We start from the raw sequence: 24,417 nt of genomic DNA on the forward strand, positions 1-24,417 counted from the left end.
GTAGTGCCAGTGGCTGGCAGAGTGGTCTCCATGGGCGGCACATCCTTGCATCCACTCCCCTCACCAGCAGCCAGATCCAGCCCCCAAGGATACCCAGCTCCCTGGGGGGAAAACGGTGGGAGAGGCTGTTGGCAACTGCTGTCCTGCAGGCTCGCACATGAGCTGGGGCAGAAGCAAGAGCTGTGGGGCAGGGGCAGCTGGCGCATCACCCCGATGGGCAGAGGCACAGAGCGAAAGGGCCTCGACTCGAGAGAATGGCATAGGACCTTCTCTGCGTCACCTTGGATGGATCCGTGCTGCTTGTCATCAGCCTGGCCTTGAGGCTGGAGAGGGATAGAGGACAGGCAGTTACTCCCTGGGACACGGCAAGCGGTACCCCCAGATCCCCCTGTGGCTCCCACAGCCTCTCAGGGCTATCCCAGGGCTCAGGCAGCTGGTCCAGGCACCCCCATGGGGACCGGGGCTGTCCCCTGCCCACCCACCAAAAACCCTGCGGTCACCAGCTCAGGCTGGACATGGGGAGAGACCAAAGGGGTTCGGTGAGTCCAGACAAGGACCCAAAGCAACCTTGCCCTTGACCCAGACACTGCAAGGGCCACAGCCACCTCCTCAGCCTCGGAGAGGGGGCTGTCCCCCAGCTGCATGCTGAGTGCCCCCCCCCCCCCCCAGCACATACTGCATGAATTTGCACTTGGGTCCTTCTGGGCAGAAGCCAACGAGGTAGTTGGCACACATCACCCTCCGTGTGTGCTTGTACTTGCACAGGGGACCTGCAAAGGAGAGGTTCTAGTTTACGGGGGCACAGCATCACCCGCAGCCCTGCAGGGATTTCGGGAGCAGCCCCATTCCCCTTCAGCTCTGTGGGGTCTTTGCTGCCTCAAGCCCAGATCCCCACCGGGCACCTGGTCCCACTCCCAGGCAGTCCCCAGACAGCCCACTGGTTCACCCTGCTCTGGCTCAGAGGTGGCAGGAGGTCGGGCCAGCAGTGGGGTCCAGACCCCCCATCACCGGTGGGCAGATAACACGGGTGGCCCCTGCTCACCCCAGCAGCTCACCCTGCCTGCAGAAGCCACGGTCGTACCAGGGACAGCCCACGGTGCTGGCAGTGGCATCAGTGTGCTTGAAAGGACAGTCCTTGTTGCTGCACTGGCCTGTGGGAGCAAGTGATGGGACAGTGCTCGCTCAAGCCAAACACAGTGGCAATCACTCAAGGATGCGCCGAATGAGAGGAACCAAGGTGCCCCAGGAGCACTCCAGGCTTGGCTTGGGGACCAGTGGCCCTGCGTGGGTGCCAGTGGCATTTCTTCCCACAGACAGGAGGTGGCATCAGGCGCTTGCTCGAGGCCAGACCCAAGGAACATGGGTGCTGGGGTGGGAGAGGCTCCCTGGGGTCCCCAGCCCTGTCCCACACCTACCGAACTTGGAGAGGAAATAGCACTCGGGCATCTTGGTCACATCGTACTCATGCAGGAAGTCGCAGCCATCGCCCTTCTTGCGGAGCCCACACAGCCAACGCTTGCAAGCCACCATCTTCGCCCGCTGACATGCTGGAAGGGGCACTGCACACCTAGCCACGGCACACACCCACTGCCACAGCCCGCCTGCGCCCCCAGCCCCTGCCGTGGCAGCCCCTCCAGTCCTGCCTGCACTCAGGACCCACCTCCAGCCCCAGCACCTTGGCTTGGGACATGCCAGCAGGAGCTTTCCCAGGTGTGTGGGAGACTTGCAGCACCCATGGGGTGCACAGCACTTGAACCCTCCCAGGGGAACCAGACCTTGGTAGTGCCTGGGGGACCAAGCCCTCCCCAGTGCAGAAGAGTAAAAGTATTCATCCAAAGGGCCAGGGGAACAGGGGGCTCTGAGCAGCATTAGCATTTTGGGTAAAAACTCTCCAGCCCACTGGCCATGGTGTCATGGAGCGATCTGCCACGGACGTGGGCTGCTTGTGGAGCAGAGCGGGGGCCTGTCTGGCTCCCTGGTGTCCCCATATTCTTGTAGGGTGGTGCCAGTCCCATCCCTGTCCCTTCTCAGCACTCGCCCCTGGTGCACAGCCCTCAGTGGAAGAACTTGCAGACAGCTGCCCTCAGCTCTGTGGGGGAAAGCAGAGCAGAGAGGTGCTCACCCACTGCCCCCAGTACTGGCACCACTGTGCCATCGTGGGCAAAAGCATCTCAGCCCTCTCCACTAGCAGCCCCCCCAACACGGTGCCAGATGGATCCATGAGTGAGCAATGCCCGGAGCAGCCTGGCCTCAGGCAGGAGCCCAGTGAGGAGGCAGGACAAGAAGCACCCAGGCATTGTGGTGGATGCAGCAAGAGCCAGGAGCACCAGCAAGGAGGAGAGCCCCAACACCTCCCAAGGATGCCACAGGACCTTGTCTCCAACTTACTGCCCATACCTGGGAAGGGCAGGGGCTGAGCTCCTCGCTGCTGCTCCACATCAGCCTCCAAGTCAAACCTGATCTTCTCCACACCAGCCACCAGCTCCTGCATCACCCCTGCTCCAGCAAGAGTCACCTCCAGCACAGCACAGGCAAGGAGCACTGCAGCAAAGAGGCTGCTCAAGGAACACACAGATGTCCCAAGGGAGCACCACACTCTGCAGCTCATCAGGCCCCAGCAGCACTCAGAAACCCTCCTCCTCCTCCCCAAGCCAGAGCAAAACCAACACAAGCAGCAGCTCAGAGCACTCAATTTAGAGAGAGGAGCTGCCCACATCTGATCTCAATTTGCAGCCGTGATTGCCTGGTGCCGCAGCCCAGCTGCAGGGAGCTCAGCCCCAGGCCCCCATCCCGTCCCCCGTAATTGCCTCTCAGCACCGACATCTGCTTTTCCTCCAGCCTCGGCTCTAGGGCAGAGCAGCTGGCCCACATCTCCCCAGGAGCAGTGAGGTCTTCTGGGGCTGGCCATGAGCTGGGTTAACCCCCTCCCACCGGGGCTGCTGCTCAGCCTTGAACAGAGCCACATATGGCCTGAGTGCCATAACAAAATGTTCCGACAGCAAGGGACAGATCCTGGGTGGGTTTTGTTGCCATCTGAGTGTTTTCAGCATTGCTGGGTGCACAGCATCATCATCCCCAGCCCCGCTCACCAGTGCCTGGTGCCCAGCAGGACAGACCCACGTCCCTAGGCTCCTGGTGGGCACAGCTACGTCACACCTCGCATCCTGATGGGAAGCCCCTTTGGTCCCCACTGCCAGGTTGGGGGCTTGTATTGCATGCCAGGCTGCAGCGGCACGTGCTGGGCACAACCGTGGTGCCACACTGCTTCCCGGAGCTGCTGGGAGCCCACGCAGCCCTGGGTGGGTTTAACCTAATGCTTCGTCCCTCCTCCATCACGCGGCTCTTCTGGCCACGCACATCCACGGCACGCGCCCGGAGCGACGTGGCCTGACACATCGGGGATGGAGACCTGCTCCCATTCTGTCACTACCTATAAATGCACTGGACCAGTGCTGCCCGCCTGCCGGAGCACTGCCTGCGGGTGCTGTGGCCGCAGCCCTGCGCAGGGTGCTGTGCACTGACCTGACACCGAGTGGCCATGCCGTGCACATGCCAGGTCCCACACCAAGATGCCCACCCTGTGCTGTGCAGATAGAGGGGTTTTGGGGAGTCTGCGGGGGCAGCCCAGCCAACCTGCCCTCCCCTGCAGCAGGCACTGGCTGGACACAGCTGGCATTGCAGTGGTGCTGGCATTACTCCCCACTAGACCGGGACCTGTTGCACTGGCCCTGTGCTTGCTCATAATGTGCCAGGGCCACCATCCTGTCCCATCGAGTGGGGCCATATCCCGTGTGCGCTCAGCAAGCCAGCGTGCACTTTCTGCTCCATCAGCTTGCAGCAGCATGATGCTGCTGAGCAGAAGGCTGGAGCTGACAGGTGTCACAAAGATCACCATTGCCAAGTGACAGTCATAGGCGGCTAGTGCCAGGGGGCCCAGGGCCTATCCTCTCCTCACAGCACCAGCGAGGCCCTGGGGAGCAAGGAGGTCCCAGGAAGGGGTGCAAGCCCCAGTGACCTACCCTGCCTTGCCTCTTTCTATCAAGCATCCATAAGGGACAGGAGGAGCCAGGTCCGCCCCAGCAGCCTGCTGATGTCCCAGGAGGCAGGGATCAGGACCATCAGCTCAAGGGATGCATGCCCAGAACGGGGCAAGGGGCAGCGGCGCCAGGACCCTGGCACAGGGCGGGGGAGCTGTGCTGCAGTGACCAGGGCAGAGACAGCCCGGTGAGCTCAGAGCCACCAGCTGCAGCTGCTGTTGTTCTCCTTGTCCCAGACAATAGCCCAATGTCCCACGCAGCAGGGTGTTGGGTTGGGTCTGTGCATCCACAGGACCCTATTGTGTCCCCACTGGGGCACAGCCCTTGCCCGCTCCCACCTGCTTCACCAGGGGAGACCCGCCACAGGAGCACAGGGGCGCTCAGCCTCTCCTAGGGCCAGAGATGCTGGAGGGGCCAAATTTTTCCTCCCTTTCCATGACCAGTGAGGAAAGCCTGGCCAGTGCTCCTGGCACAGCCATGTTCTCCACCGGCTGAGGGAAGGGCTCTGGGCTGCTCCCAGTGCTTTGCCCCATCACAGCCCGTACTGGCTCCATCAGAGGGGCTGGGGAGGGAAGGCAGCCCCCTGCCTGCACAGAGTGCTATGGGAAGCCGGCTGTGGAATGGGAACGACCTGCCCTACTTGCCATGCTGGGGTCGTCTGTGTCCACAGCAGCCCCGTGGGGCTGGGAGCACCCAAGACAACCCAAGCCCTGGCCCCCAGCCCATGGGAGCAGGGACAACCAGTCCTGCCCCACCATCACCTTCCCCTCCTCCTTGGCTAACAGGGAGCAGGGCTGCAGGGAGGAGAGCTACATCTTGGCAAAGCCACCCTTGGCAGGAGCTGGCCTGGCCGGAGGGTCCCAGCCCTGAGCCAGATCCGGCCAGCAGGAGCTCGCCCGCTTCCTCCCACCACAGGCAGCCCCGTGCCACGGTCAGATAAAGCACGGCCGCCACAGGTGCCGAAACGCTGGCCAGGGACCCGCTGCCAGGCAGGACTCCAGCCAGGGACAGGCAGCAATGGTGGAGGCAGCAGGACAGGGTCTGGGGACAGGGGCAGCACAGAGAAAGCTGGCCCCCACTTGTACAGCAGCCTGCAAACACACACATCCCTACGTATCTCCTCCCCCAGGAATTCAGGCCACTGCTGTCACTACCGTTTCCTTTTATTCTTTGCATTTGTACATACATGGTATAAAACCCTCCTCTTCCACCCGCCTGCACCAGGCCAGCCTCAGCACTGCATGGCCAGACCGGCCCCACAACAGCAGCCGCCTGGCACGCAGGATGCCAGGGCTCACCCTGGCTCACAGGGAGTTCCAGGTGTTCCTCCCACTGGGAACAGACCCACGCTCCCACCAGCATCCCCGGGAGCTGGCCAGGGGCCATCCCTGTGACCCCAGGATGCTGGATCAAGCATCTGGGATAGCTCCATCCATCCATCCATCCATCCATCCGAGGGATGAGGAGCGAGTGCCCAGCACAGCATGGGGCTGGAGGCGCTTGGTCTGCAGAAAGTCCCCAAGAAATGTGGGGAGCTGGAGCTGCCCACAGCCCCAAGCCCCCTCTGAGCTCTAGAGCCAAGTCCTTCCTCATGGGAAACTCCCCTCCATTAAAACCAAAAGCAAGAGTAAAGAAAGTTAAGTACAAATCAGAGAGCAATAAAAACCAGACGGTGGGGAAAAAAATATATTACTAAAGGGGCTAAAACTTTGAAGCCTCGTCTTGTTTGATCCTATATTGCTTTACATGGGTGGGTGGGAAGAGCTAATATCCAAAGTCCAACAGAAAGAACCAAAATAGAGTCTGCTTTCCCCTCCTGGGACGTGCTGGAGCTCTCCAGGGGCCGAAAGGCGTTGGGGCTGCCCCCAGCCCCGGGAGCAGAGCGCTGTCCTGCCACGGCACGTCCACCTTCGGACGGGGAGAGGGAACGAGTGAGGAGTTGAGTCTTCCCTGGTGCCACCCGTTGTAGCACTGGGGTATTTGGCTCCATGTCCAAGAAACCACAAATGAGAACCAGACCCCTTGGCTCAGCCGCTCGCCTTTTATACTCTGATCTCGTCATCATCTTCATCGGCAAACGAGAACTCCTTGTCAGGGCGTTTTGGCCCCCCCCCCCGCTGGCTCGGTGGCCCGGGGACAAGGCTGTGCTCCTCTGGCCCCGAGGTGCAGCTGGACACTGAACTACTGTCCCTGGGGCAGCGGCCACCAGCACCGCGGGATGGGCTCTGGCTTGGCAGGGCTGCTGCCACTGCCGGGGAGCCAGGGAGGGTGGCATCCGCCTCCTCCTCACAGCTCTCCTCTGCCTCGGGGTCTTCATCCTGCTCCCACTGCTCCTTATCCATGATGCTCAGGACATCCCCGAGCATGGAGGGGCCCAGGTCGATGTGGAAGGACATGATGGACTCAGCATGCTTCATGCCTGCCCCGCTCTTGGCCACCATGACGGGCAGATCCGTGATGTCCCCGAAGTCGCGCTCATCCAAGCTGGGGCTCAGCGGCCCAGCAGCTGCTCCGTTGGGGCGCTGCTGCTCTTCGGGGCTCACCTCCTCCGGCAGCTTCTTGACGGGGCTGGAGGAGAGGCTCTTGGGCAGCTGCCCCGCGCTCCTGTCCACCTCCTTCTCGTTGAGCTGGGGCAGGGAGACGGCATTCTTCACGAAGAGTGCCGAGTCCCGCAGCGAACCGAGCATGTCCCGCCGGTCACCTCGTGTCACCGACTGCGAGCGCTTGCTGCTGCGGAAGCGGCGGGAGAGCAGGCTGGGTTTGGAGGCTCCCGGCTCCTCACCCAGCTCTGGCCCCGGTTCCCCTGCCTTGCTGGTGAGGAAGGAGGTGTCCCCAAAGGCATCCCCTGCCCGCCCCACGTGCATGGTGTGGCGGAAATCCCCCAGCGGCGCGCTGATCATCTCAGCCGTCAGGTCAGCCCGTGAGCGACGCTTGGAGTGGGCAGAGTTGGAGACGAGTTGCTTGAGGATCGGCATCACCGCGGCGGGGAGGGGTTGCACTACGCTGCACCGGGGCGGCCGAGACAGAGCTGCGTGTCCCACAGACCCAGCTGGTGCTCAGACCTGGTGCTCTGCAGCTGGGTTCCCACCGGTGTCACAGACAGGTCACTCCTAAGGGACAGGAGAAAGGGACACAGTCAGGCTTCGAGGACATGGGTGGGCACAGCCCTGCCAACACCGGCCCTCACCCCGCCAGGCTGCAAAATGTGACCCTGTGCCCGCCAGCCACTCTGCTTCCTTGGGAACTGCCTTCACACAGCATCGCTCCACAGGGAACAAGCCCTCAGACATCCCCGAGCTCCCCGTGCCCCTTAAATGAGCAGGTCCCAGAGCCCATTCACGGAGTATGTGCGGAAAGGACCACAGGAGAAAGACCTGGGCACAGGGATGTCACAGGACAGTCCCTGACCCTCTGCCTCACGTGAATGGCACCAAAGGGATGTGGGGCACCGCGGCACCCACCATCCCCTCCCAGCGCAGCCGAGCCCACCGGAGCAGGGTTCGGCAGCGCCTGAGCCTCTGGGAGCCGCATGCCGAGAAGATGCCTGGAATTTTTTTTTTATTATTTTTTTTTTAATTGGAAGAAAGCAGGGAGGAGCAGACGCCAGGAGGAATTGGAAACAGACGGCAGGAAGTGTGTGAGGAGGGCGTAGAGCCCCCGGGAGGCACCGCCAGCCAAGCGGCGTGCCGGGGGGAGCCAGGATGGGGGACCGGGACGAGCAGGCACGGCTACCCCTCTGCACCCGGCAGGATGGGGACTGGGGGTGCAGCCTTGCTGCTGCCCTTGAGCACCCCAAAGCCCTCCGTGCTGCTCCTCACAATACCCCAGTGCTGAGCCCATGCTGCCATGCCCACCCTCAACAGCCACCTCGCTGTCACCGCTGTGACTCAGGGGTGGCAGTTAGCAACAGACATGAGGCATGTTTCTCCTTCCTGTGGCCACCTCGGTGCCACCGGCCAACCTGTCCAGCCCAGCGCCCATGGCCATGCAGAAAGGGCCACAAGGACAGTGACCACGTCACCGCATCCCGCGCTTCCCCTGGCGCCAGGCAGCCCCAGGTGGTCCCGGGAGAGGCTGCCGAGGAGGAAGGGCTCGCAGCCACCCGCTTCCTCCCTTCGGGCACCACGGCAACACCGCGGTCCCATGACAAGCACGGGGAAGGGACTGGCGTCTCTCCTCTGAGCAAGCCTCGGGGTGGGCGTCACGCCCCCCATTGCCCACCCAGCCCCAGGGTGCAGGTGAACGGCTCCACTGGGTTGACTAGAAGTGAATCCCAGTCCCGCAGCCCACGGCCAGCGATGGCAGCTTGGTCCTGGCACAATCCACTTCGCCGGACACCGCACGGGGCCACAGCAGCCGCCCCACTGCTGCCAGCACAGACAGGGGGAGGGCTCCTGCCCCACCCCCCCCCCATCCCTTCCCAAACCTGCCCTGCGACACCTGTCTGTCCCCCTCCGGGGCAGCAGGACCTCAGGCAGGATGTGCCCAGGAGTCTCATGCAGGCAGGATGGACTCTGACCCCACACGGGTGCAAAGTCCCAGCGCCCAGCCCTGCTGCACACAGCTTCTGTATGGGGCAGCCAGGGTGGGCATGCCCCACGGCGCAGCGCCGGTGGCACACAGCCACGCTCCCCATCCATCCCTGCGCAGGATCCCACTGCCCGACTCCACTGCTGCAGAGCCCTGGGGATGTGACAGCACATGGGGTATCCAGCCAGAGGAGCCCCTCAGTTTATCCCCAGGAGCTGGGGGATGACACAGAGCAGCCACACCGCCTTCTCCACACCATCAAACCAGGAGCCAGGTGGACTTATTTCCCCCCTCGACGCATCTGAATGCGGACAAGCAGCTCGCTGGAGCCCCAGCTCCCCTGGCCAGGATCTCACACAGCCCAGCTGAGCGCGTGTGCATGGCACAGACATTTTCCCCTTGCAAGGTCTCCTTTCAGGCCAGCATTCCTCCAGCCTTTGGTTTTACATAAAACAAACACTCCCGGCAAGCTCCCCAGCTGGGCCAGGCAACCGTGCTGCTGATTTAGGCCATCTGGGGACTGTCCCTCCCTTGTATTTAGATTTTGTGGCCAAGTTCAGCATTTGTGAGATACTTTGCAAGCCTCGGCAAAGGGGCCACGGGGAGGTTAGAGTGTTACGGGCGTGCCACGGCAGCCTGCCTGGCCAGCAGCTCTCCAGCACCCTCACAGCTTCCAAACAAGCCACCGCGTTCCCCCTTGGCGCTCCAGCACACGAAGCCTTTTCGCAGCGGCCACAATCTCCCCCATCCCTCAATGCTTCTCTCACCCTGAGAGGCGGCAGCGCGGTGGGATGCTGCTGCCCCACAGCCTGGCTGCTGGCCCCGTCCGGCCCAGGGGGGCGCAGGACACAGAGCCCCTTTCTCCTCCTCTTGCTCAGGGGAGAGGAGCGCGGATCCTGTGACATTCCCACTGCCGGCACTTTCACAAAGGAAACCAGGCCAGGCAGGCTTCGCCGCCACCGCCTCTCCAGCTCCCTACCAGGGAAAGCAGCTCTGTAACCCGAGAGACTTTGCAGGCAGGCTGGCAGCGCTGCGTCCTGGGGCAGCGAGCCCAGAGCACTGCCAAGTCCCAGCAGGGCTTTGGGGAAAGGGGAGGGGACGGGACCTGCAAGCGCAGGTTGAGGACAAGAAGGATAAAGTGTACCAACAGACCAGGCGCTGCTTCCCGCCTGCCTTCTCACTCCTTTGGGACCACAAACTCTGAGGAGCGAGAGCCTCAGGTCCCCGGGGATGTGATTTCCCCTGCGAATAGGTGTCTGCTTGCAGGACAGCGGGGTCCTGCCGCCAGCGTGGAGGGTGGGACGGGCCTGGCCAAGGGCAGGGCAGGCAGGGGGACTGTGCGCAGGCCTCCCATGAGCCCCCCACATCCTCCCCATCTCACCCTGCTCAGCACCAGTCACCACGGGGACCCGAGGCACAAGTGGCTGAAAGAAAGAGGCCAGTGAGTATGTACACACAGGAGAAACGCCGAGTCCAGCCACGCTCCCACGCGTCCTGCCCCTAACTTGTCACGCTCACAGGCTGGGAGAGCCAAACCTGCAGAGGGTGAAAGCATCCTGGCTGGCCCGGCCAGCTCCAAACGAGCTTCCCCGGCTTTGCCATGCAGAGCACCCCAGGCAGCACCCTCCAGCCCAGAGATCAGAGGATGCTCTCCCCACCCTGTCGAGTGCTGCTGGGGCAGGGGCTGTGCTGGACCAGTCAAGCCCCCAAGTACTGCCCGGGGCCAGGGAGAACCCGCACACCAGGCAGGAAGGACACGCTGGCTGCTCAGCCCCACTTTCTGGTGCTGTGCCCCTTGGGGATCCGGCTCAGGCGGCCCTTTGATGTCGGTGCCTGGCAGACAGCTGCTGGAGACAGGGCACGAATCACACCCTGCCACCGCCGGCCCAAGAGGGGAACCAGCCCGATGTCACACCCTCGTGTCAGGCTCCCCAGCGAGTCTTCCCAGGGCTGGGGGCAGACAGTCCTGTTAGTGTGGGCAGCCCAGGCGGCCCGGTGACCACCTCCTCCCGACACAGGTGACAGGTCTGGTCCTGTCCCTGGCATCAGGACGCCGCCAGAGTTCAGCCGTTGGATGCATGGAGCAGCCCCAGCAGCACCTCTGGAAGTGGCAAGGCAGCCAGCCCCAAGCACCAGAGCTGGGGATTGTGAGACGGCTCACTGGGGCTGGAGGAGCTCAGCTCTCACCAGGGCGATCGGCACACCGAGCAGCACCAACTGGGGAACTCACCACCCCAGCACTGGCACACCAGTGCCAAAAGCAGAGCAGCGCTCCCCGAGGGACTGCCGACAACGGGGAGCTAGCCAGAGTTCAGCAAGGAACTATTGGCAGGACGTGCCAGAACACGCACAGGACCATAAATCCTCCTGCTACGGGGCCATGAACCAGCCCACAGCTCTCTGCAGGGCGAGGAGGGGACAATCCTGGGGGGAAAGGTTATCTCCTCGCTGGCCCCGGCTTCGTCTCTCACAACAACAGGGGCTGGCCGGGTCCGACAGGATACCGGGTCTAAACAGACCTCCTGACCTCTGCCAGGCTCCGAATTCCTGCGGTTTTGCTGGGGTGGACGGGAAGTAAACAGGCAGGCTTCCCACGGCTCGGCCACTGCACCCTACCTGCCGCCGGGGACGGCACCCCGCAGCCGGCCAGCTTGGGGGGCCCGCGGCCGCGGCGGCTGTTTGTGCTCAGGACAAAACCTGGGGAACAAAGGGAGAGACCGCCACGGTCAGCACAACCGGCAGTGCGGCCGGGGAGGGAGCCCGCTGCCGGGCATCCCATGGCACAGAGCCAGCCTTGCCCTCCCCCCGCCGTCCACCAGGACCCAAACCCACCGACTGCTCAGTGCTAAACCTCAGCTGGATTCGCTCCACGGTCTCCGAGGCAGCTGCGTCCAAAACAGACTTGTTTACTGTGCACCCAGCGAGGGAGAAAGCCCTGGCCCGGGGCGCAGAGAGCTGCGCTGCCTTCGCCACCTCGCTCCGTGCCTCAGTTTCTCCCCCAGACCGTTAACGATTCCAGCTGCCTTTAAAGCAGCTTTCCTGATCTATAGATTCGGCACTCGGAAACATCTATAGTTATCGCTGCTACCGCCGGGGTCAAACCAGGGCAGCGCAGGCCGAGTCCGGCCCCCCGCGAGCGGCCGCTGCCCCCCAACCCCCGGCTCTCCGAGCACCGGGGCGGCTCTGGGAGCCAGCCCCCCAGCCAGGCAGGTCCCAGCTCCCCGGGCCACCCATGGGAGCCGGCGTGTGTCCCCCGCGGGTGGCCAGCAGCGCGGGGGGGCAGGCTGGGCGCTGGCCGGGATGCCCCCAGCCCCGGCCCGGCCCGCAGCAGGATGAGCTGGAGGGGGATTTCGGGCGGCTCTGACTCAGCACCCGCCTGCGCCCAGCCCCGGCCAGCCCAGGGGTGCTGCTGGCCCCGCTCCAGCCCGGGGAGGAGCAACCTTTCCGAGAAGGGCCGCGGGCGGCCACCGCCCCGGCTGTGGCCACCGCCGTCTCCGGGCACCACCGAGCCCCCGCCGGGGCGTGCAGAGCCGGGCCAGGGGGAGCCGGGCCGGTGCCCCACGCTGGGCAAGCACAGCTCCGCACCCCGCTTAACCCCTCCGCCCACCCGCGCCGTGGACCGGCCCCACGGACCGGGGGTGAGTAGGAGGGGGTGTGAGGGTCACCGCCGCCCCAGCCCGCTACCGGAGCGGGGCTCGGGGCAGCCCCGGGGACCCCACCCGCCACCGGACAATAGCCGAGCTGGGGCCCGGCTGCCTCCGCCGCGCCGAACCGAACCGAGTCGAGCCGTGCCCAGCCGAGCCCAACCGAGCCGAACCGAGCCCCGGAGCCGCCTACCTGCGCTCACGGGCCGCGCTGCCGCTCCATGGCCGTGCCGGGCCGGGCCGTGCCGAGCCGAGCCGAGCCGAGCCGGAACGGAGCTGCCCCCCCACTACCGCGGCGGCGGGGCATGATGTCATCGCCCCGCCCGGGCCAATGGCGCGGCGCCACGTCACGGCCAGTCCCACGCCCTCCATTCAAACCCGAGTGGGGCGGGGGGAAACTCTTGCCTTGGGCGGGGCCCCGCCCATGGGGGTGCCCCTGTGTGGGGTCCCGAGTGGGGTCCCCGGCCCCTCCCGAGCGGGGCGCAGGGATCCGCAGGGGTGGGGGGGGTCCCGGTGGGCAGAGCAAGGGGCTGGCAGAGCGGCGGGTGTTGAGGGGGTGGGGGGTGTCACAGACTCTGATTAATGAGGGGGAATCAAGAGCCGAACTAAACTGCCAGGAGGAGGCGGGTTCAGCCCCAGGGCAGCACCGATGTCCCCGTCCCACTGGTGACCGTGACACCCACGAGGCCGCAGCCCCTACACCCACCTTCCCCCACCCCACAGCTCCGTGCCCCCAGCCAGCCTCGCTGCTCCGTCCCCCCCGGGGCACAGGACCCCCCCAGGCCGCGGGTTGGGAGCTCTGTGGCTGGGCCAGGGGGGCACCATGGCTCCCCCAGCCCCCGGCCCAGCGATGCGCTGAAAGGGAGAGTGCAGGGCTGCACAGCCGCTCTCGGGGATTACAGCGAGACCTTTGTGGGAGAAAAGGGGTGGGGAGGATGGGATTATCCCCAATCTGCCTAATGCGGCGTTTCTTGCATATTCCGGAGCGTCTGGTGCCTCTGTGGAAGGAGCCAGTTTAGGTGTGGGGGGTGGCGAGCGGAGTGCTGGGGTACCCCAGTCGTGCAGCCCTGGGGGCTCAGGTGCTGGGGCACGATGCTGTGGGAGGATGAAGATTTCTCATGTGTCCAAGGAGCTCCGTTCCCTGGGCTCGGCAGCACCCACCCGGGGGGCCATGGGTGCAGCCCGGCGGGCTGTGGGTGCAGCAAGCAGCCAGGGCTGGGCAGCACCGGGCACTTTGATGGCTCACCTGGTGCAGCCACTTCCCTCCGTGGGAAGGGCAGGAGGCTGCTTGCAGCATAACCACGGAGCTGCCACTCCTGCCGGCAGCTGGAGCAAGTGTGGCGCTGCGGAGGTGCTGGGGTTGGCGCGGTGGAGAGGCTCCGCTGGACTGAGCACCATGGCCAAACCATCCCGGGCACAGCCTCTTCCCGCAGCCCGGGTGTCCAGCATCATCCTGCCTCCGCCGGTGCCTGCAGGCTCCTTCCCAGACCGTGCTGCTTCATCGGCTCATACCAGTGCCATTTTCATAGCTGTTTGGTTTGGCAAATTTTATTTTCCTTGTTTTCCAAAAGGGGAAATTGAGGCAAGAGGCAAAGCTCTGTGCCCGCAGTTGAGCAGGGAGCCCCTGGGAGCCACCGCTGGATGCAACAGTGGTTTGTCAGTGGGTGAGGAAGAGGAGGGTTTTCCAGAGCTCCCACCAGCAGCTCTACCCACTCGTGTGGGGTCAGTGCGTGTTAATCGAAGCCCGTGAGCACCAGTACAGCCCTGCTCACCTCACCTGATGCTGTCATGGGAGCACGGCGCTGGCTGAGACAGCGCAGTCGGGAGGGATTAACATCAGCTGGCTGGTGGGAGCCGCCGGGAAGGCTCCCACGGGCTGGCCTAACTCCGGCTGGGAAGAGCAGGCACCCACTCAACTTGAAAAACTGCCTGGGAGAGATGGGCCCCCTCCCCTCCCCAGCAGCTCAGCAGAACCCCCAGGGCTGGATCCGGCCTTGGGGAGATGGCAGCGGTGTCGGGGTGCTGGGAGGCTCAGGAGCACGGAGCGGGTGGCTGCATCGCTCCCGCCCTTCCCAAACCCTCTGCCGGTTCCTTTTACTGCTTCTCAGTAAGCACTAGCTTCTCAGCAGCTTTTGAAAGCAGAGAAGAAAAAAGGCTTGAAAAGCTCTTTGAAAAGCAGGGCAGGGAGAAGCGCCCGAGTTTCCCGGCAGCCCCATCCCCTCCTCCTGCTGCCAGCGCCTGCCAGCTTTGTCTGCCGACGCTGCCTTGGCCGCACAGGAGATGCTGCCGAGCAAGCTGGGTGCTTTCCCGGAGGCCAGTGCTGCACCAGGGTGTGGGGTTCACCGTGAGACACCCTAGCATGCCAGGAGTGAGGCATTGCCCCCACAGCCCCCCCAGATCCCACCAGCCCCAGGGCCCAGTGCTGGCTTCTGCCAGAAGCCTCTCCAACAGCCCCAGCAACACCCACGGATACCAGCTTGCACCCACAGATGTGGGGTTTCACCCGTTCCCCAGGCTGTTCGCTCAGAGGTGGTTATCAGGCTAACTGGTGCACCCTGGCAGGACCACCCTGCCTGCCCACCACTGGCACCTCGGCACCCGTGGGTGCACGGGTGAGCACCAGGACAAGCTGTGCACAGGTCAGAGGCTGCTGCAAGCAAGCTCTCCGTGCAGCTGCCCCACCTTTCCCAGCCGGCACGCTCCTCTGGCCAGCAGTGCCTGGGAACAGGCTCGCACAACTCGCCACCTGCCTGGGAACCCATGGCTTGGCCACGGTGCAGCCATCCTGGCTTCCCCCGGGGGATCCCATGTGGAGTGTGGCTGCTGTGAGGACCCACCGCAGCCAGCAGTGCCCATGGAAGACCCTTGCCCTGGAACAGCTTCAGTGCAAGGATCCCTTCAGCTGGGGTGCCACGGCATGCACTGGGCACCCCCACCTGTGGGACAGGGTGCACAGACCTGAGTCCATCCTCTCCACCGCTCTCCTCTCCCCGCCGCCCCAGGAGGGCTCCGACACCGTCCCTGCTGCCAGCCACTCTGCCCGTGCCGCAAGCTTCGCAGCCCGGCACGGCGCAGGAGGCAGCAGGGCCTGGGGCACGTGGGGCTCTGAGGGTGCGCCAAGTCCTGTCTAGTCCCCGGCATGACAGGAGGGGTTGTCCCTGTCCCCACAGCCCAAGGCAAGGGAAAGGTGGGGACACTCGGCTCTGCCCTGGGAGCTGGCAGGGAATCTGGGATATCTGGGGGAAAGGGAGAACCCAGGCTGCAGGGCTGCTTCTCCTCCACCACACACCAAACACTTCTCTTTGCTCTGATTACTGCCTGCTTGATCTAATCTCAACCTGGAAAATAAACTGTTACTACCTGACTCCAACACGACCACGACTTCAGTTTAAATAAATAAATAAAAACAAACCACGGAATTCAGCCCGGCTTTAGAGGTTGCAATCCGCATTTCTGGCACATAATCATCTCCCCGTCGCACCTGGGTACCGCTGTGGTGCTGCCCTGTCTGCACAGCGAGGTCTGGGGGTGCAGCTGCTCCCCTCTGCCCTGCTTCAGCTCACCCAGCCCTGATAAGCGAGTGGCACGCTGCCCTTGGGAGACCCGCAGGCCACTGCCGAGCGGCAGTCAGGACATACGTCAAGGCCAATTCACTCCCCGGGGACTGATTGCTGCCGACAGCTCGCCCTGCCCGTCTGCGGCACAGAGCAGCCTGGAGAGCTGGCAGCGGGGCTGGGCACCGGCAGCCCAGACCTGCCTGGAGGGGCCAGGGTGGCAGAAGGGACTTTTGGAAAGAACTGGTTGTGACGGCAGCGTGGTGAAAGCTGAGGCTGGAGGAGGTGGATGTGCTCGGCAGGGAGCACGGCATCTTCCCCCGTGAGCCCAGCCAGTCTGGTTGCATCTGTGCTGGGGAGAAACTGAGGCAGCACAGGTGAGCAAGAGCTCCTGCTAGTGCCACCGGCACTTGGCCCATCCTTGCTGTGCCCATACTGGGCTTTGTGCCCCATGCAGCCCCCAGACCATCCCAGAGAGGTTCCCCAGGGAGCAGAGGGTGAACCCAACTGCTGTGGTGGGATGCGGGATCTGCCACTTCCTTGGGTGCTGCATCCTTCAGTTGTGGGAAACCACGAGTAGAAAGGGCTAGTCCTGGCTTCACCACCATTGCTGCCACAGGGCCCCAGGCACGCCGGCCACCTTCACCTCCCAGCACAGCACCAGCTCCAAACCTGCTGCCGATGTTGCTGCACCCTCTGGCTTCAAATGGTGGCCAGGGATGAGCTGGGCCAGGGCAGGCAAGAGGGGCCTGGGCTCTGCTGTGCCCTGGCTGCCAGGGCTGTGGCACACCACCATGCCAGGGAGCACACACAGACTGATGCAGGCACCTCCCAGGACCCGCATCGCATTGTCCCTGCAGTGATGGACTGGTCCAGGGGCAGCAGCGGTGCTCCTGGGTCGTTTGGGCTGGCACATGTCCTATGTGGGAGGGGAGCATCCCTTGCACAAGGAGCATCTCTTGTACAGGGAACATCCTTTGCACAAGGGGCATCCCTCACACTGGGAGCATCTCTCGCACAGGGAATGTCCCTCACACAACGAGCATCCCTCGCACAATGAGCGTCCCTTGCATGGAGAATGTCCCTCGCACAATGAGCATCCCTTGCACAGGGAGTGTCCCTTGCACAAAGAGCTCGCCTGTATTGCTCAACTCCCCAGACCTGCTCTGCCCCGTGTCTCTGGCAGCTCCATGTCCCAGCCCCAGTGGGAGGAAGGTCTCTCTTGCACAAGCAAGGGTGCCTGGGGCTGGAGCTGATCTACAAACAAGAGGCAAGATTTGTCCTGCCAAACACACACCCTTTTTTGCCCCCATACAAATGTCTCCACCTGAGTGGGTCATCAGGCTCACCTTGCTGCCCAGGGATGAGACGGGCACCCCTGGGTGCTGCGCTCCCTTCAGTGCCAGCTCCCAAGTAGGTCAGATAAGTTACTGGCAGAAATGCCCTCTGCTCCCCACTGCTCCGGGGCCGCAGCGATGTGCCGAGGTGGGGACAGTGCTTCTGCCAATGGCTGCAGCTCGGCAGCAATGCCACTGCAGCGTCCCCCATTTCTCCCCATCCCATAGGATGGGCAAAGGGGGCTGCAGCATGGGGTCACACCCCCCAGCTCCAACCAGTCCCCAAACCAGCGCCTGTGAAATGCTCCCTCTGGCAGCCCCAGCCCATGCCGGGGTGAGGGTCCAAGTATATGCCTGCAAGAAACTCCGAGCCCCTGCCCTGCAGCGAGGGGCTGTGCAGACCCCACAGCCCCTGGTCCTGGTAGCCCCCAGCGAGGGAACAGCCCTCGGCCAAGGACGGAGGTGCCGGTGCCTTGCTGGTGCTGCTGGCAGGCTGAGCCTTCCCCAGCCTTTGGCTCCAGATCCGCGCTGTTTGCTGCCGGAGGGGTGCTGGGCGATGAAACCCAAGCACATCACCTGGATTTTCCTGACAGGCCTGAAGGGCAGAGCAGGCAGCGAGGGTGGCTGCAAACCACTCCAGGAGAAATCCCCACTGCCAGTGACACAGGGCTGCTGCTGGCGATGGGGTCACCTCCCTCCTTCCCTGTCCCACCCCGTGGTCCCCTTTCCCTCTAGCTCCAGACCCCACTGGGCTGGAAACATGCAGGGATACAGCCATTGCCACTCCCTACCGCATTCTGGGCCCGATCCTGGCACTGCAGCCTCTGGCACCCTCTGCCTGGCTCCTTCCCCAGTGCCGTAGGGCTGGCAAAAGCCCTGCCGGGGCAACTGGACAAGCGGACACATCCCGCTGGCCCCTTCTTGCCACAGCACGGTGACAGAGAGGTGAGACGTGCTGATCCTCAGGCTGTTTATTGGCATCTCCCTCGGTTCAGCCCGGGTGCCGCGGCCCCACCGGGCTGGTGCCTGGCTCACCGGTAGGCACTGCAGGGGTTTTGCTATGCAGAGACCACCAAAATGCCCCCAGCCACAGACCCCCCTCCCCAGGCATTGCCACCCCTGCATGCCCGTTATGGTCCCAGGCCTCTGCACAAAACCCCATTTAAAAAATCCCCAAACCACGAGAAACGCAGAGGGGTGGCTACAGTCACTGCATCGCCCCCTCTGAGCCCTCACCCGTGCCCCTGCACAGCCCCAGGGTGCAAAACTGGGGGGGGGGGACATCAGCACCATGTGCACCCTGGTCGGCTCTCCTGGCGTTCCAGTCCTGGCTTCTCCTAGGGGGGCTGTGCTGGGCCAGGCACAAACGAGGATAAGAATTAATTGTCCCCTGGGTTCCTAGCACAGTGGGTGCCCTCTTCTCGCAGAGGCTGGGGGGTCCAGGGTGGGGGTTTCATGTCCAGAGGTTTTAAGATCAGCAGAGCTCCTCTTCCTCTCTGCAGCTGGGGTCTCCGTGTCACCACTTGTTCCATGTCCCAGGGGAGCTGCAAACAAAGGGGCTGGGGTTTGGCATGGCAAGACCCCCTGCGCCCAGCCCAGCAGGTGCCAAGGGCAAAGTCCCTGCAATCCTGCTGGCACGCCGAGTCCTCCTGCCCCAGCTCAGCCAAGGGCTCCGTAGCACAGAAAGCTTTGGCCAAGAAGAGGAGCTGGGTTTTGCTCCCCAGCCCCAGGGAAGGCGCTCGGCGTTCTGTTCCGGCTCTGCCGAGGAAGCAAAGCACCCGCTGCAGCACCGAGCCTGAACCTGGGGCCGCTGCCCACCATGGCACCACTGCCATGCCTGGGGCCCTTCGGCCTCTCCACCTCTTTCTTCCTCCTCCTCTTCTCCCCCTTGCCGATTTTTAATTTTTCCTTAATTTCTTGGGGGTTTTCTTTTTTCTTTTTTATTTTTTTCTAATTTTTTCCTCCTGTTTGTTTTTGCTTCTGTTTAAATATCAAACGAAAGAAGAAAATCCAGCGATGGGGGCTCTGGAGCCAGGGGCCAGGCTGCTGGGTGGGCGGTAGAGGGTACCGGGCTGGCTGGGGGGGTTGCCGGGTGTCTGGGGGGTGGGAGTCCTGCTGGCTTTGGGGCGGAAGAGGCTGCCTTGCTGCGTGGAGGTGCTGTTGGAGAGGGGTGCGTGGTCAGGCTCCCCTGAGTCGCTTTCAGTGTAGCTGTACGCCTGCGCCCGTGAGATGCCCTTCTGCTGCCGCCGCCACGAGTTGTAGTAGGTGGGATCGCTGATGTAGTGGTTGACAAAGGAGTGGGCTTTCTGGTGGCCGGGGTCCACCTCGTACTCGCTGTCACTGCCCTATAGAACAAGGTAGGGGAGTGAGCCTGGGGTGGGGGGCATCACCCACCAGCCCCCAAAAGAGGGTGAGCTTTCCCAGCGCTCTTTGGGGGATGCTGGCGAGCACATCCCAAAAGACATCGGGGGCTGGGACGGCTGCAGCACCACTGGGGTGTTTCTGCCTCTTACAAAACAAAACCTCATAGAAAAGGGTTGCAGGGTCCTGGGGCCCCTCGGAGGGGGGATCCCCGAGGCTGTGAGACCCCCAGGCTGGCGGGGAGGATGTTTTTGGGAGGCGGGTGCTGGCAGCCCTGCCTCCCCCTTGGCGGTAATTGGATTCAGCTTCCCCTGGCCCTGCACAAAGGGCCCATTGAGGGCGGTGGGGAAGCTGCACCGCACCAGCGCCAGCTCCCGCCGCTCTTCACAGCTCCTCAAAAGCCACTCAAGCCCCGCTCCGGCAAGAGGGAGCAGAGCCGGCATCTGCCACAGAAGGCAAAAGAAACAGCCGATGCAGGCAGCGACAGGGGGGCCCCCTGGGGCTGGTCCCCCTCCTGCTCGGGGACAGCCACGGAGACCCCCAGGACCTTTCCCTGGGCTTCAGCCTCGGTCTTTTCAGATGCTGCCCAGTGTCGGTCCTGGGGGTGATGCTCCTGTGGCCTCGCTGGAGGCTGCCTGCCTGGGGAGCTGCCCGTGGCCGCGCTCCTGCCCGGCCACAGCTGCCCCTTTCTCCGGGAGGAGACAAAGGTGCCATTTTGCAGGGTTGGCAGAGCTGTGGCCGTTGCCACCAGCGACCAGGCACAGCAGGACAGTCCCCAACCCTGCTGCCCTCCTGTCCGCTGTCCCCAGCAGCCCTGGGTTCCCCCCCGCAGTGCCACATCCCCCCAGTGCATGGGCTGTGGGCTGTGCCAGCTTTACTCCAGCTCTGTGCCGTGAAGCCATGGGGAATGCTGCTGCCTAAAAAGCAGGATGGGGTAGGAGAGCAGGATCAGCATTGCTTTTCCCAAATGTGCACCAGGACCTGCATTGTGGTGGGCAGACAGCAGGGCCGATGCTCAGGGAGGACTCCCAGCATCTTCCATCCTGCCCTTGTTGCCCCTGCCCCAGGTCCCCATCCCCACGTGCAGCCCCGGGTGGTCACCTGAGAGTCGGAGACCTCGGAGGGCTTCTCCGTCAGGCTGCTGCTCTCGGCGGGGATCAGGTCGTTGTACTTGGTCACATCCTCGTCCGAGTAGTGGAGGCTGCCAGGGCTGGGCCGCGGCGGGGACCTTGGGGAGAGGCAGGTGCTCAGCGCAGATCCCCCCTCGGGGCTGTGCCATGTGGGGACGAGCCCAGCTGACCCCCTGGGCAGGCTCTGGGACCACCCATATGCTGTGCCAAGCTCCCCCTAAGGACCCTGCCTGTGGTCCATGGGCTCTCAGGCATTCCCAGCTTTTCAGGCTGGGGGGGCACCGGGCAGAACAGGGTCACCCCGTTGGGGTGCCAGCCCTCCCCAGCCCTGTGCCCATCCCATAGTGATTGCATGATGGAGGGATGGGCATAATGACTTTAAAAGCTCCCCCCTGCCCAGGGAACGGGCTGCAGCGGCAGGTCCTTACCGGGTGTAGATGCCATTTTTCCGGCAGAAGGAGTTCTTGACAGAGAGGCGCCGGTTGTTGAGCTCCAGGGCGGGGAAGCTGCCCTCATCCAGGCTCACCATCTCACCGTGGCTCAGAGCGGTCGCCTTGGAGCTGTTCCCTGGGGGACGGGATGCTGAGCCTCCCCCAGACCCTCCCCAGGCAGCACAGTCAGGGGGGGCCTGGACTCTGCACAGGGGGGCTGGGGAATGACCCAGGGAGGGTTGTGCTGGCTCCGCATTAGAGAGACCACAGCCTGGGGACGGCCACGAGGTGCCAGTCCCGGAGCAGCAGCCACGCATCAGCCCCGCGCCCAGCACCGCCAGCCGTGCCGAGCCTGCCTGCCTTGGCTCGCACCCTGACCTGCCCCATCGCCTCTGGCTCCCGGCTCAGCGGCTCTGTTTGCTTAATGAGGAGGTCTGGATTTTCCCCACAATTTGAGCCCTTGATACAGCTAAGAAAACAGAGCTGTGTTTGACTAATCCCAATGACCTCTGCTGAGCCCCCCAGGCTGTCCTGCCTCTGCAGCTGACAGTGGGACAAATCACTTATTTAATCTTTAGCTCCCAGTGCTCTCTGGGAAGCCCACAGCATCTCTATCAGATGTCACTGGGTCCATGGAGGAGCCATGCCCCGAGGCAGGCTCCCACCACCCTACTCAGACCCCAAAGGCAGGCAGGGAGGCCCCAGAGAGGCTGCTACGGGGTCAGGACTCTGCACCCCCTGGCTGGCACCTCAGAGGGTCCCATCACCACCCACTACATCCCCAGTGCTCACCTGAGTCTGACTTCTTGGCATACTTCTTGCTCTGCCCACGGATGATGAGCACGAAGACAAGCAGGAGAATGAAGATGAGCCCTACCAGGGCGATGACCACCAGGAACCACCACTCCTCGTAGAACGGGTTGGCTTTCTGGGCTGGGGCACAGCAGGGAGGATCAGAGGGGGACAAGCATGCAGGGCAAACCGGTATGGATGGGGAGCCCCGGCTGCAAGGCATGGGGTTGCCATGGGGAACTTTGTGAGACCTGGATCCATGTGAAGGAGTGGGTTAAAGGGGTGTGTGTGACAGGGGGCTTTGCAAGGGGAGTGCTGGCAGATGCTGCTGGCAGCAGGATGTGGGGCTCTGTAGGAGCCAGGCAGGGTTGGGGAGATGGGTTTCAGTGGTGGCCACAAGGACAGAGCAGCACTGGGACTCTCCCTCCAGCACAGGGGTACCAGCATCCCCCCAGAGACACCCACGTGCTGCCCCCACTGGCTACCTGACACGGAGGGAGAAGGCGTGCTGGGGGTCCCATAGCCATAGTCATTCACAGCGATGACACGGAAGTCATAGCTGACCCCCTGCTTCAGGATGTCCATGCTGAAGGTGTAGGAGGTCACTTCCTTGGGGATGTCTTTGATGAGGATATCCCAGAGTCCCTCATCTGGAAGAGAGGGGGAGCCTGGGAGAGGGCGACTGGCTCTGTGGGGCCCCCCTGGGCGAGAGGCTGATCCCCCCCACCCAGGAGCACCTGCCCTCTGCCCGCTGCCCGCCCTCCCCTTCCAGCCCCGGCAGGCACTGAGCTCGCTCACTGCAGCATCATTAAAAAGCCCCAGTGATGCACATGCCTGATTGATCACCTGCCCTGGCCAAGGGCAAGGCACCTCCCTGGAGACCTGCTGCCACCACAGCCCCAGAGCACCCCTGGCAGCCCCACGGGCTCACGGGAGTGAGGGGTTTCCCTCCTGGGTGCTGCTCCCCGACACGACACGGGGAGTGGTACCCACCCCTGTTAGCGATCGATTGGGTTGTCTGAGCTGTGGTCTCTGTGGCAGGAGAAATCATTAACTTGGGGCTGCAGGAGAGAGCGGGGCCATGCCTGCTGGCTCCCTGCCGCGGGGATGGGGAGTCCCGGCTGCCAGCCCTGCCTGCACAGGAGCAGGGCCCTCCTGTTTTGGGATAACCTTGGTGCCCCTCGGCTCCCCCTTGCCCGGCTGGGGGAGCATCACAATTTCCATGCCTACGAAAGCAACAGCACCAATGAGTACTGCTCCGCAGCTCATCTGCCCCGTTCCATCACTCCCAGTCAACACCTGCTCGGCAGCATGGTCCTCATGGACCAACATATGGCCAACACCCCGGGCACCCGGGTCCTAATCCCCAAGCCTGTCAGGTGGCCTGGGTGAGATCAGCACTCCCTGCCTCAGTTTCCCTTTTTCCTGAATCCAAGACACCACTGGTATGGGGGTGGGGGTGGAAAGCAGAGAGGAGCTGCAGTACCTGAAGGACGGGCTTCGATAACGTATCTGGTGATGGGCCCTTGGCCGGGGTCCCCGCTTGACCAGTGGATGGTGATAGCTGAGCCGTAGCGGGAGATGAAGGGCTCACCAGGTGGGCCAGGGGCACCTGGGGACCCAGAGTGGAGCTTGTGGCGCGGGGGCACAAGCTGGCACGTGGCCATGCCGGCCCCAGTGGTACTGTGGGAACTGTCCCCACTGCATCTCCTCCCTTGCCCCCAGCACAGCATCCCACATGTCCCCCCTACCTTCCCCAGGCCCCGTGGTGATGTTTGCCTCAACGTTCGGCCCGTAGGCGAAGGTTTTGGCCCGGATCCGGAACCGGTATGTCACACCCTCTGCCAGGTCCTTCACCTTCATCCACAGTGGGCTGTTGCCCTTCACGTCCACTGTCACAATCTTACTGACACCTGCAGGGATGGAGGCTGAGCTGGGTCCTCCCCAGAGCCCCCCCCCCAGCTTCCCCTCATGTCCCAGCCATGTCCTCACCGTCCACGGGCATGCAGGGCTCATAGACCAGCCTGTAGCCCTCGAGGATGCCGTTGGGCAGCGGTGGTGGCTCCCAGGACACATTCACCGAGGTGGTGGTCAGCTCGCTGAACCGGATGGAGCCGGGGGCACTGGGAGCTGCGAGGGAGCAGAGTGGCCGGGGACAGCTCAGTGCTCCCAGGGGACACCCCCAGCACCAAGCCAGCCCCTCTCCCTGCCTCCTCCCTAACAGGGCCGGGGTACTTGCCATCACCATCTCACACCACCCTGGTGCCACCTGCCTGTGCCCCCATCCCCACCGCAGCAAAGACCCTGCCAGGCTCAAAGACCCCACACAGGGCTCAGGGAAAGAGCCTCCTTCTCCTTGTCTCTTCTCCCGAGACCTTCATCCTTCTCAAGTCTCAGGCAAGACCTTCATCTCCACGTGCCCCCAACCCACAAACCCTCCGGAGTGAGCCCAGGGCTGCTCTCTGCTTAGGACTGCAGCAGCAGGAGCCATGGTGCAGCTGGGATGAAGGGGCATCAGCCAGACATCACCAGAGCTGGACCCATGGAAAGACTTCCCTGTGCAGCCCAGGGGCAGGAGGGTGCTGAGCAAAGGGCTGGGGG

At 63.6% G+C, this 24,417-nt stretch overlaps 3 protein-coding genes across 6 annotated transcripts in view; all 3 read right to left on the reverse strand.

Moving 5' to 3' along the window:
- Positions 1-205: 205 nt before the first annotated feature.
- Positions 206-2,491, reverse strand: CPSF4L (cleavage and polyadenylation specific factor 4 like). The gene is given in 7 exon segments (XM_055706214.1): positions 206-323; positions 677-770; positions 1,056-1,151; positions 1,416-1,535; positions 1,538-1,567; positions 2,039-2,089; positions 2,389-2,491. Coding segments are annotated over 7 exon segments (612 nt in total).
- A 2,691-nt stretch (positions 2,492-5,182) lies between these two features.
- Positions 5,183-12,509, reverse strand: CDC42EP4 (CDC42 effector protein 4). 3 transcript variants are annotated; one of them, XM_055700680.1, is made up of 2 exons: positions 12,405-12,509; positions 5,183-7,147 (listed from the first exon to the last, which is right to left on the reverse strand). In XM_055700680.1, exon 2 carries the CDS (start codon positions 7,010-7,012, stop codon positions 6,080-6,082), a length of 933 nt encoding a protein of 310 aa, XP_055556655.1. In that variant the 5' UTR covers positions 7,013-7,147; positions 12,405-12,509; the 3' UTR covers positions 5,183-6,079. The 3 variants fall into 3 exon arrangements, with proteins under 3 accessions (XP_055556655.1, XP_005436399.2, XP_055556657.1); XM_005436342.3 differs by lacking the exon at positions 12,405-12,509 and adding an exon at positions 11,400-11,688; XM_055700682.1 differs by lacking the exon at positions 12,405-12,509 and adding an exon at positions 11,095-11,357.
- A 5,559-nt stretch (positions 12,510-18,068) lies between these two features.
- Positions 18,069-24,417, reverse strand: part of SDK2 (sidekick cell adhesion molecule 2) — a 51,448-nt gene continuing 45,099 nt past the window's right edge. The window contains exons 38-45 of one of the 2 annotated variants that reach the window (XM_055700834.1): positions 23,809-23,946; positions 23,568-23,729; positions 23,303-23,428; positions 22,302-22,466; positions 21,817-21,957; positions 21,022-21,160; positions 20,565-20,691; positions 18,069-19,447 (exon numbers count right to left, since the gene is read on the reverse strand). In XM_055700834.1, coding sequence (XP_055556809.1) covers positions 19,094-19,447; positions 20,565-20,691; positions 21,022-21,160; positions 21,817-21,957; positions 22,302-22,466; positions 23,303-23,428; positions 23,568-23,729; positions 23,809-23,946 — 1,352 coding nt within the window. In that variant the 3' untranslated portion in view covers positions 18,069-19,093. Of the gene's footprint in view, positions 19,448-20,564; positions 20,692-21,021; positions 21,242-21,816; positions 21,958-22,301; positions 22,467-23,302; positions 23,429-23,567; positions 23,730-23,808; positions 23,947-24,417 lie in introns of both variants that reach the window. The other variant, XM_055700833.1, reaches the window with a different exon arrangement.

This window comes from Falco cherrug, chromosome 1, assembly GCF_023634085.1.
Source record: "Falco cherrug isolate bFalChe1 chromosome 1, bFalChe1.pri, whole genome shotgun sequence".
In the NCBI taxonomy this organism is placed as follows: Eukaryota; Metazoa; Chordata; class Aves; order Falconiformes; family Falconidae; genus Falco; species Falco cherrug.

What these genes read in the sequence shown, in the direction of transcription:
- CDC42EP4 (XM_055700680.1), bottom strand. Translation starts at nt 7,012, where the DNA reads ATGCCGATCCTCAAGCAACTCGTCTCCAACTCTGCCCACTCCAAGCGT.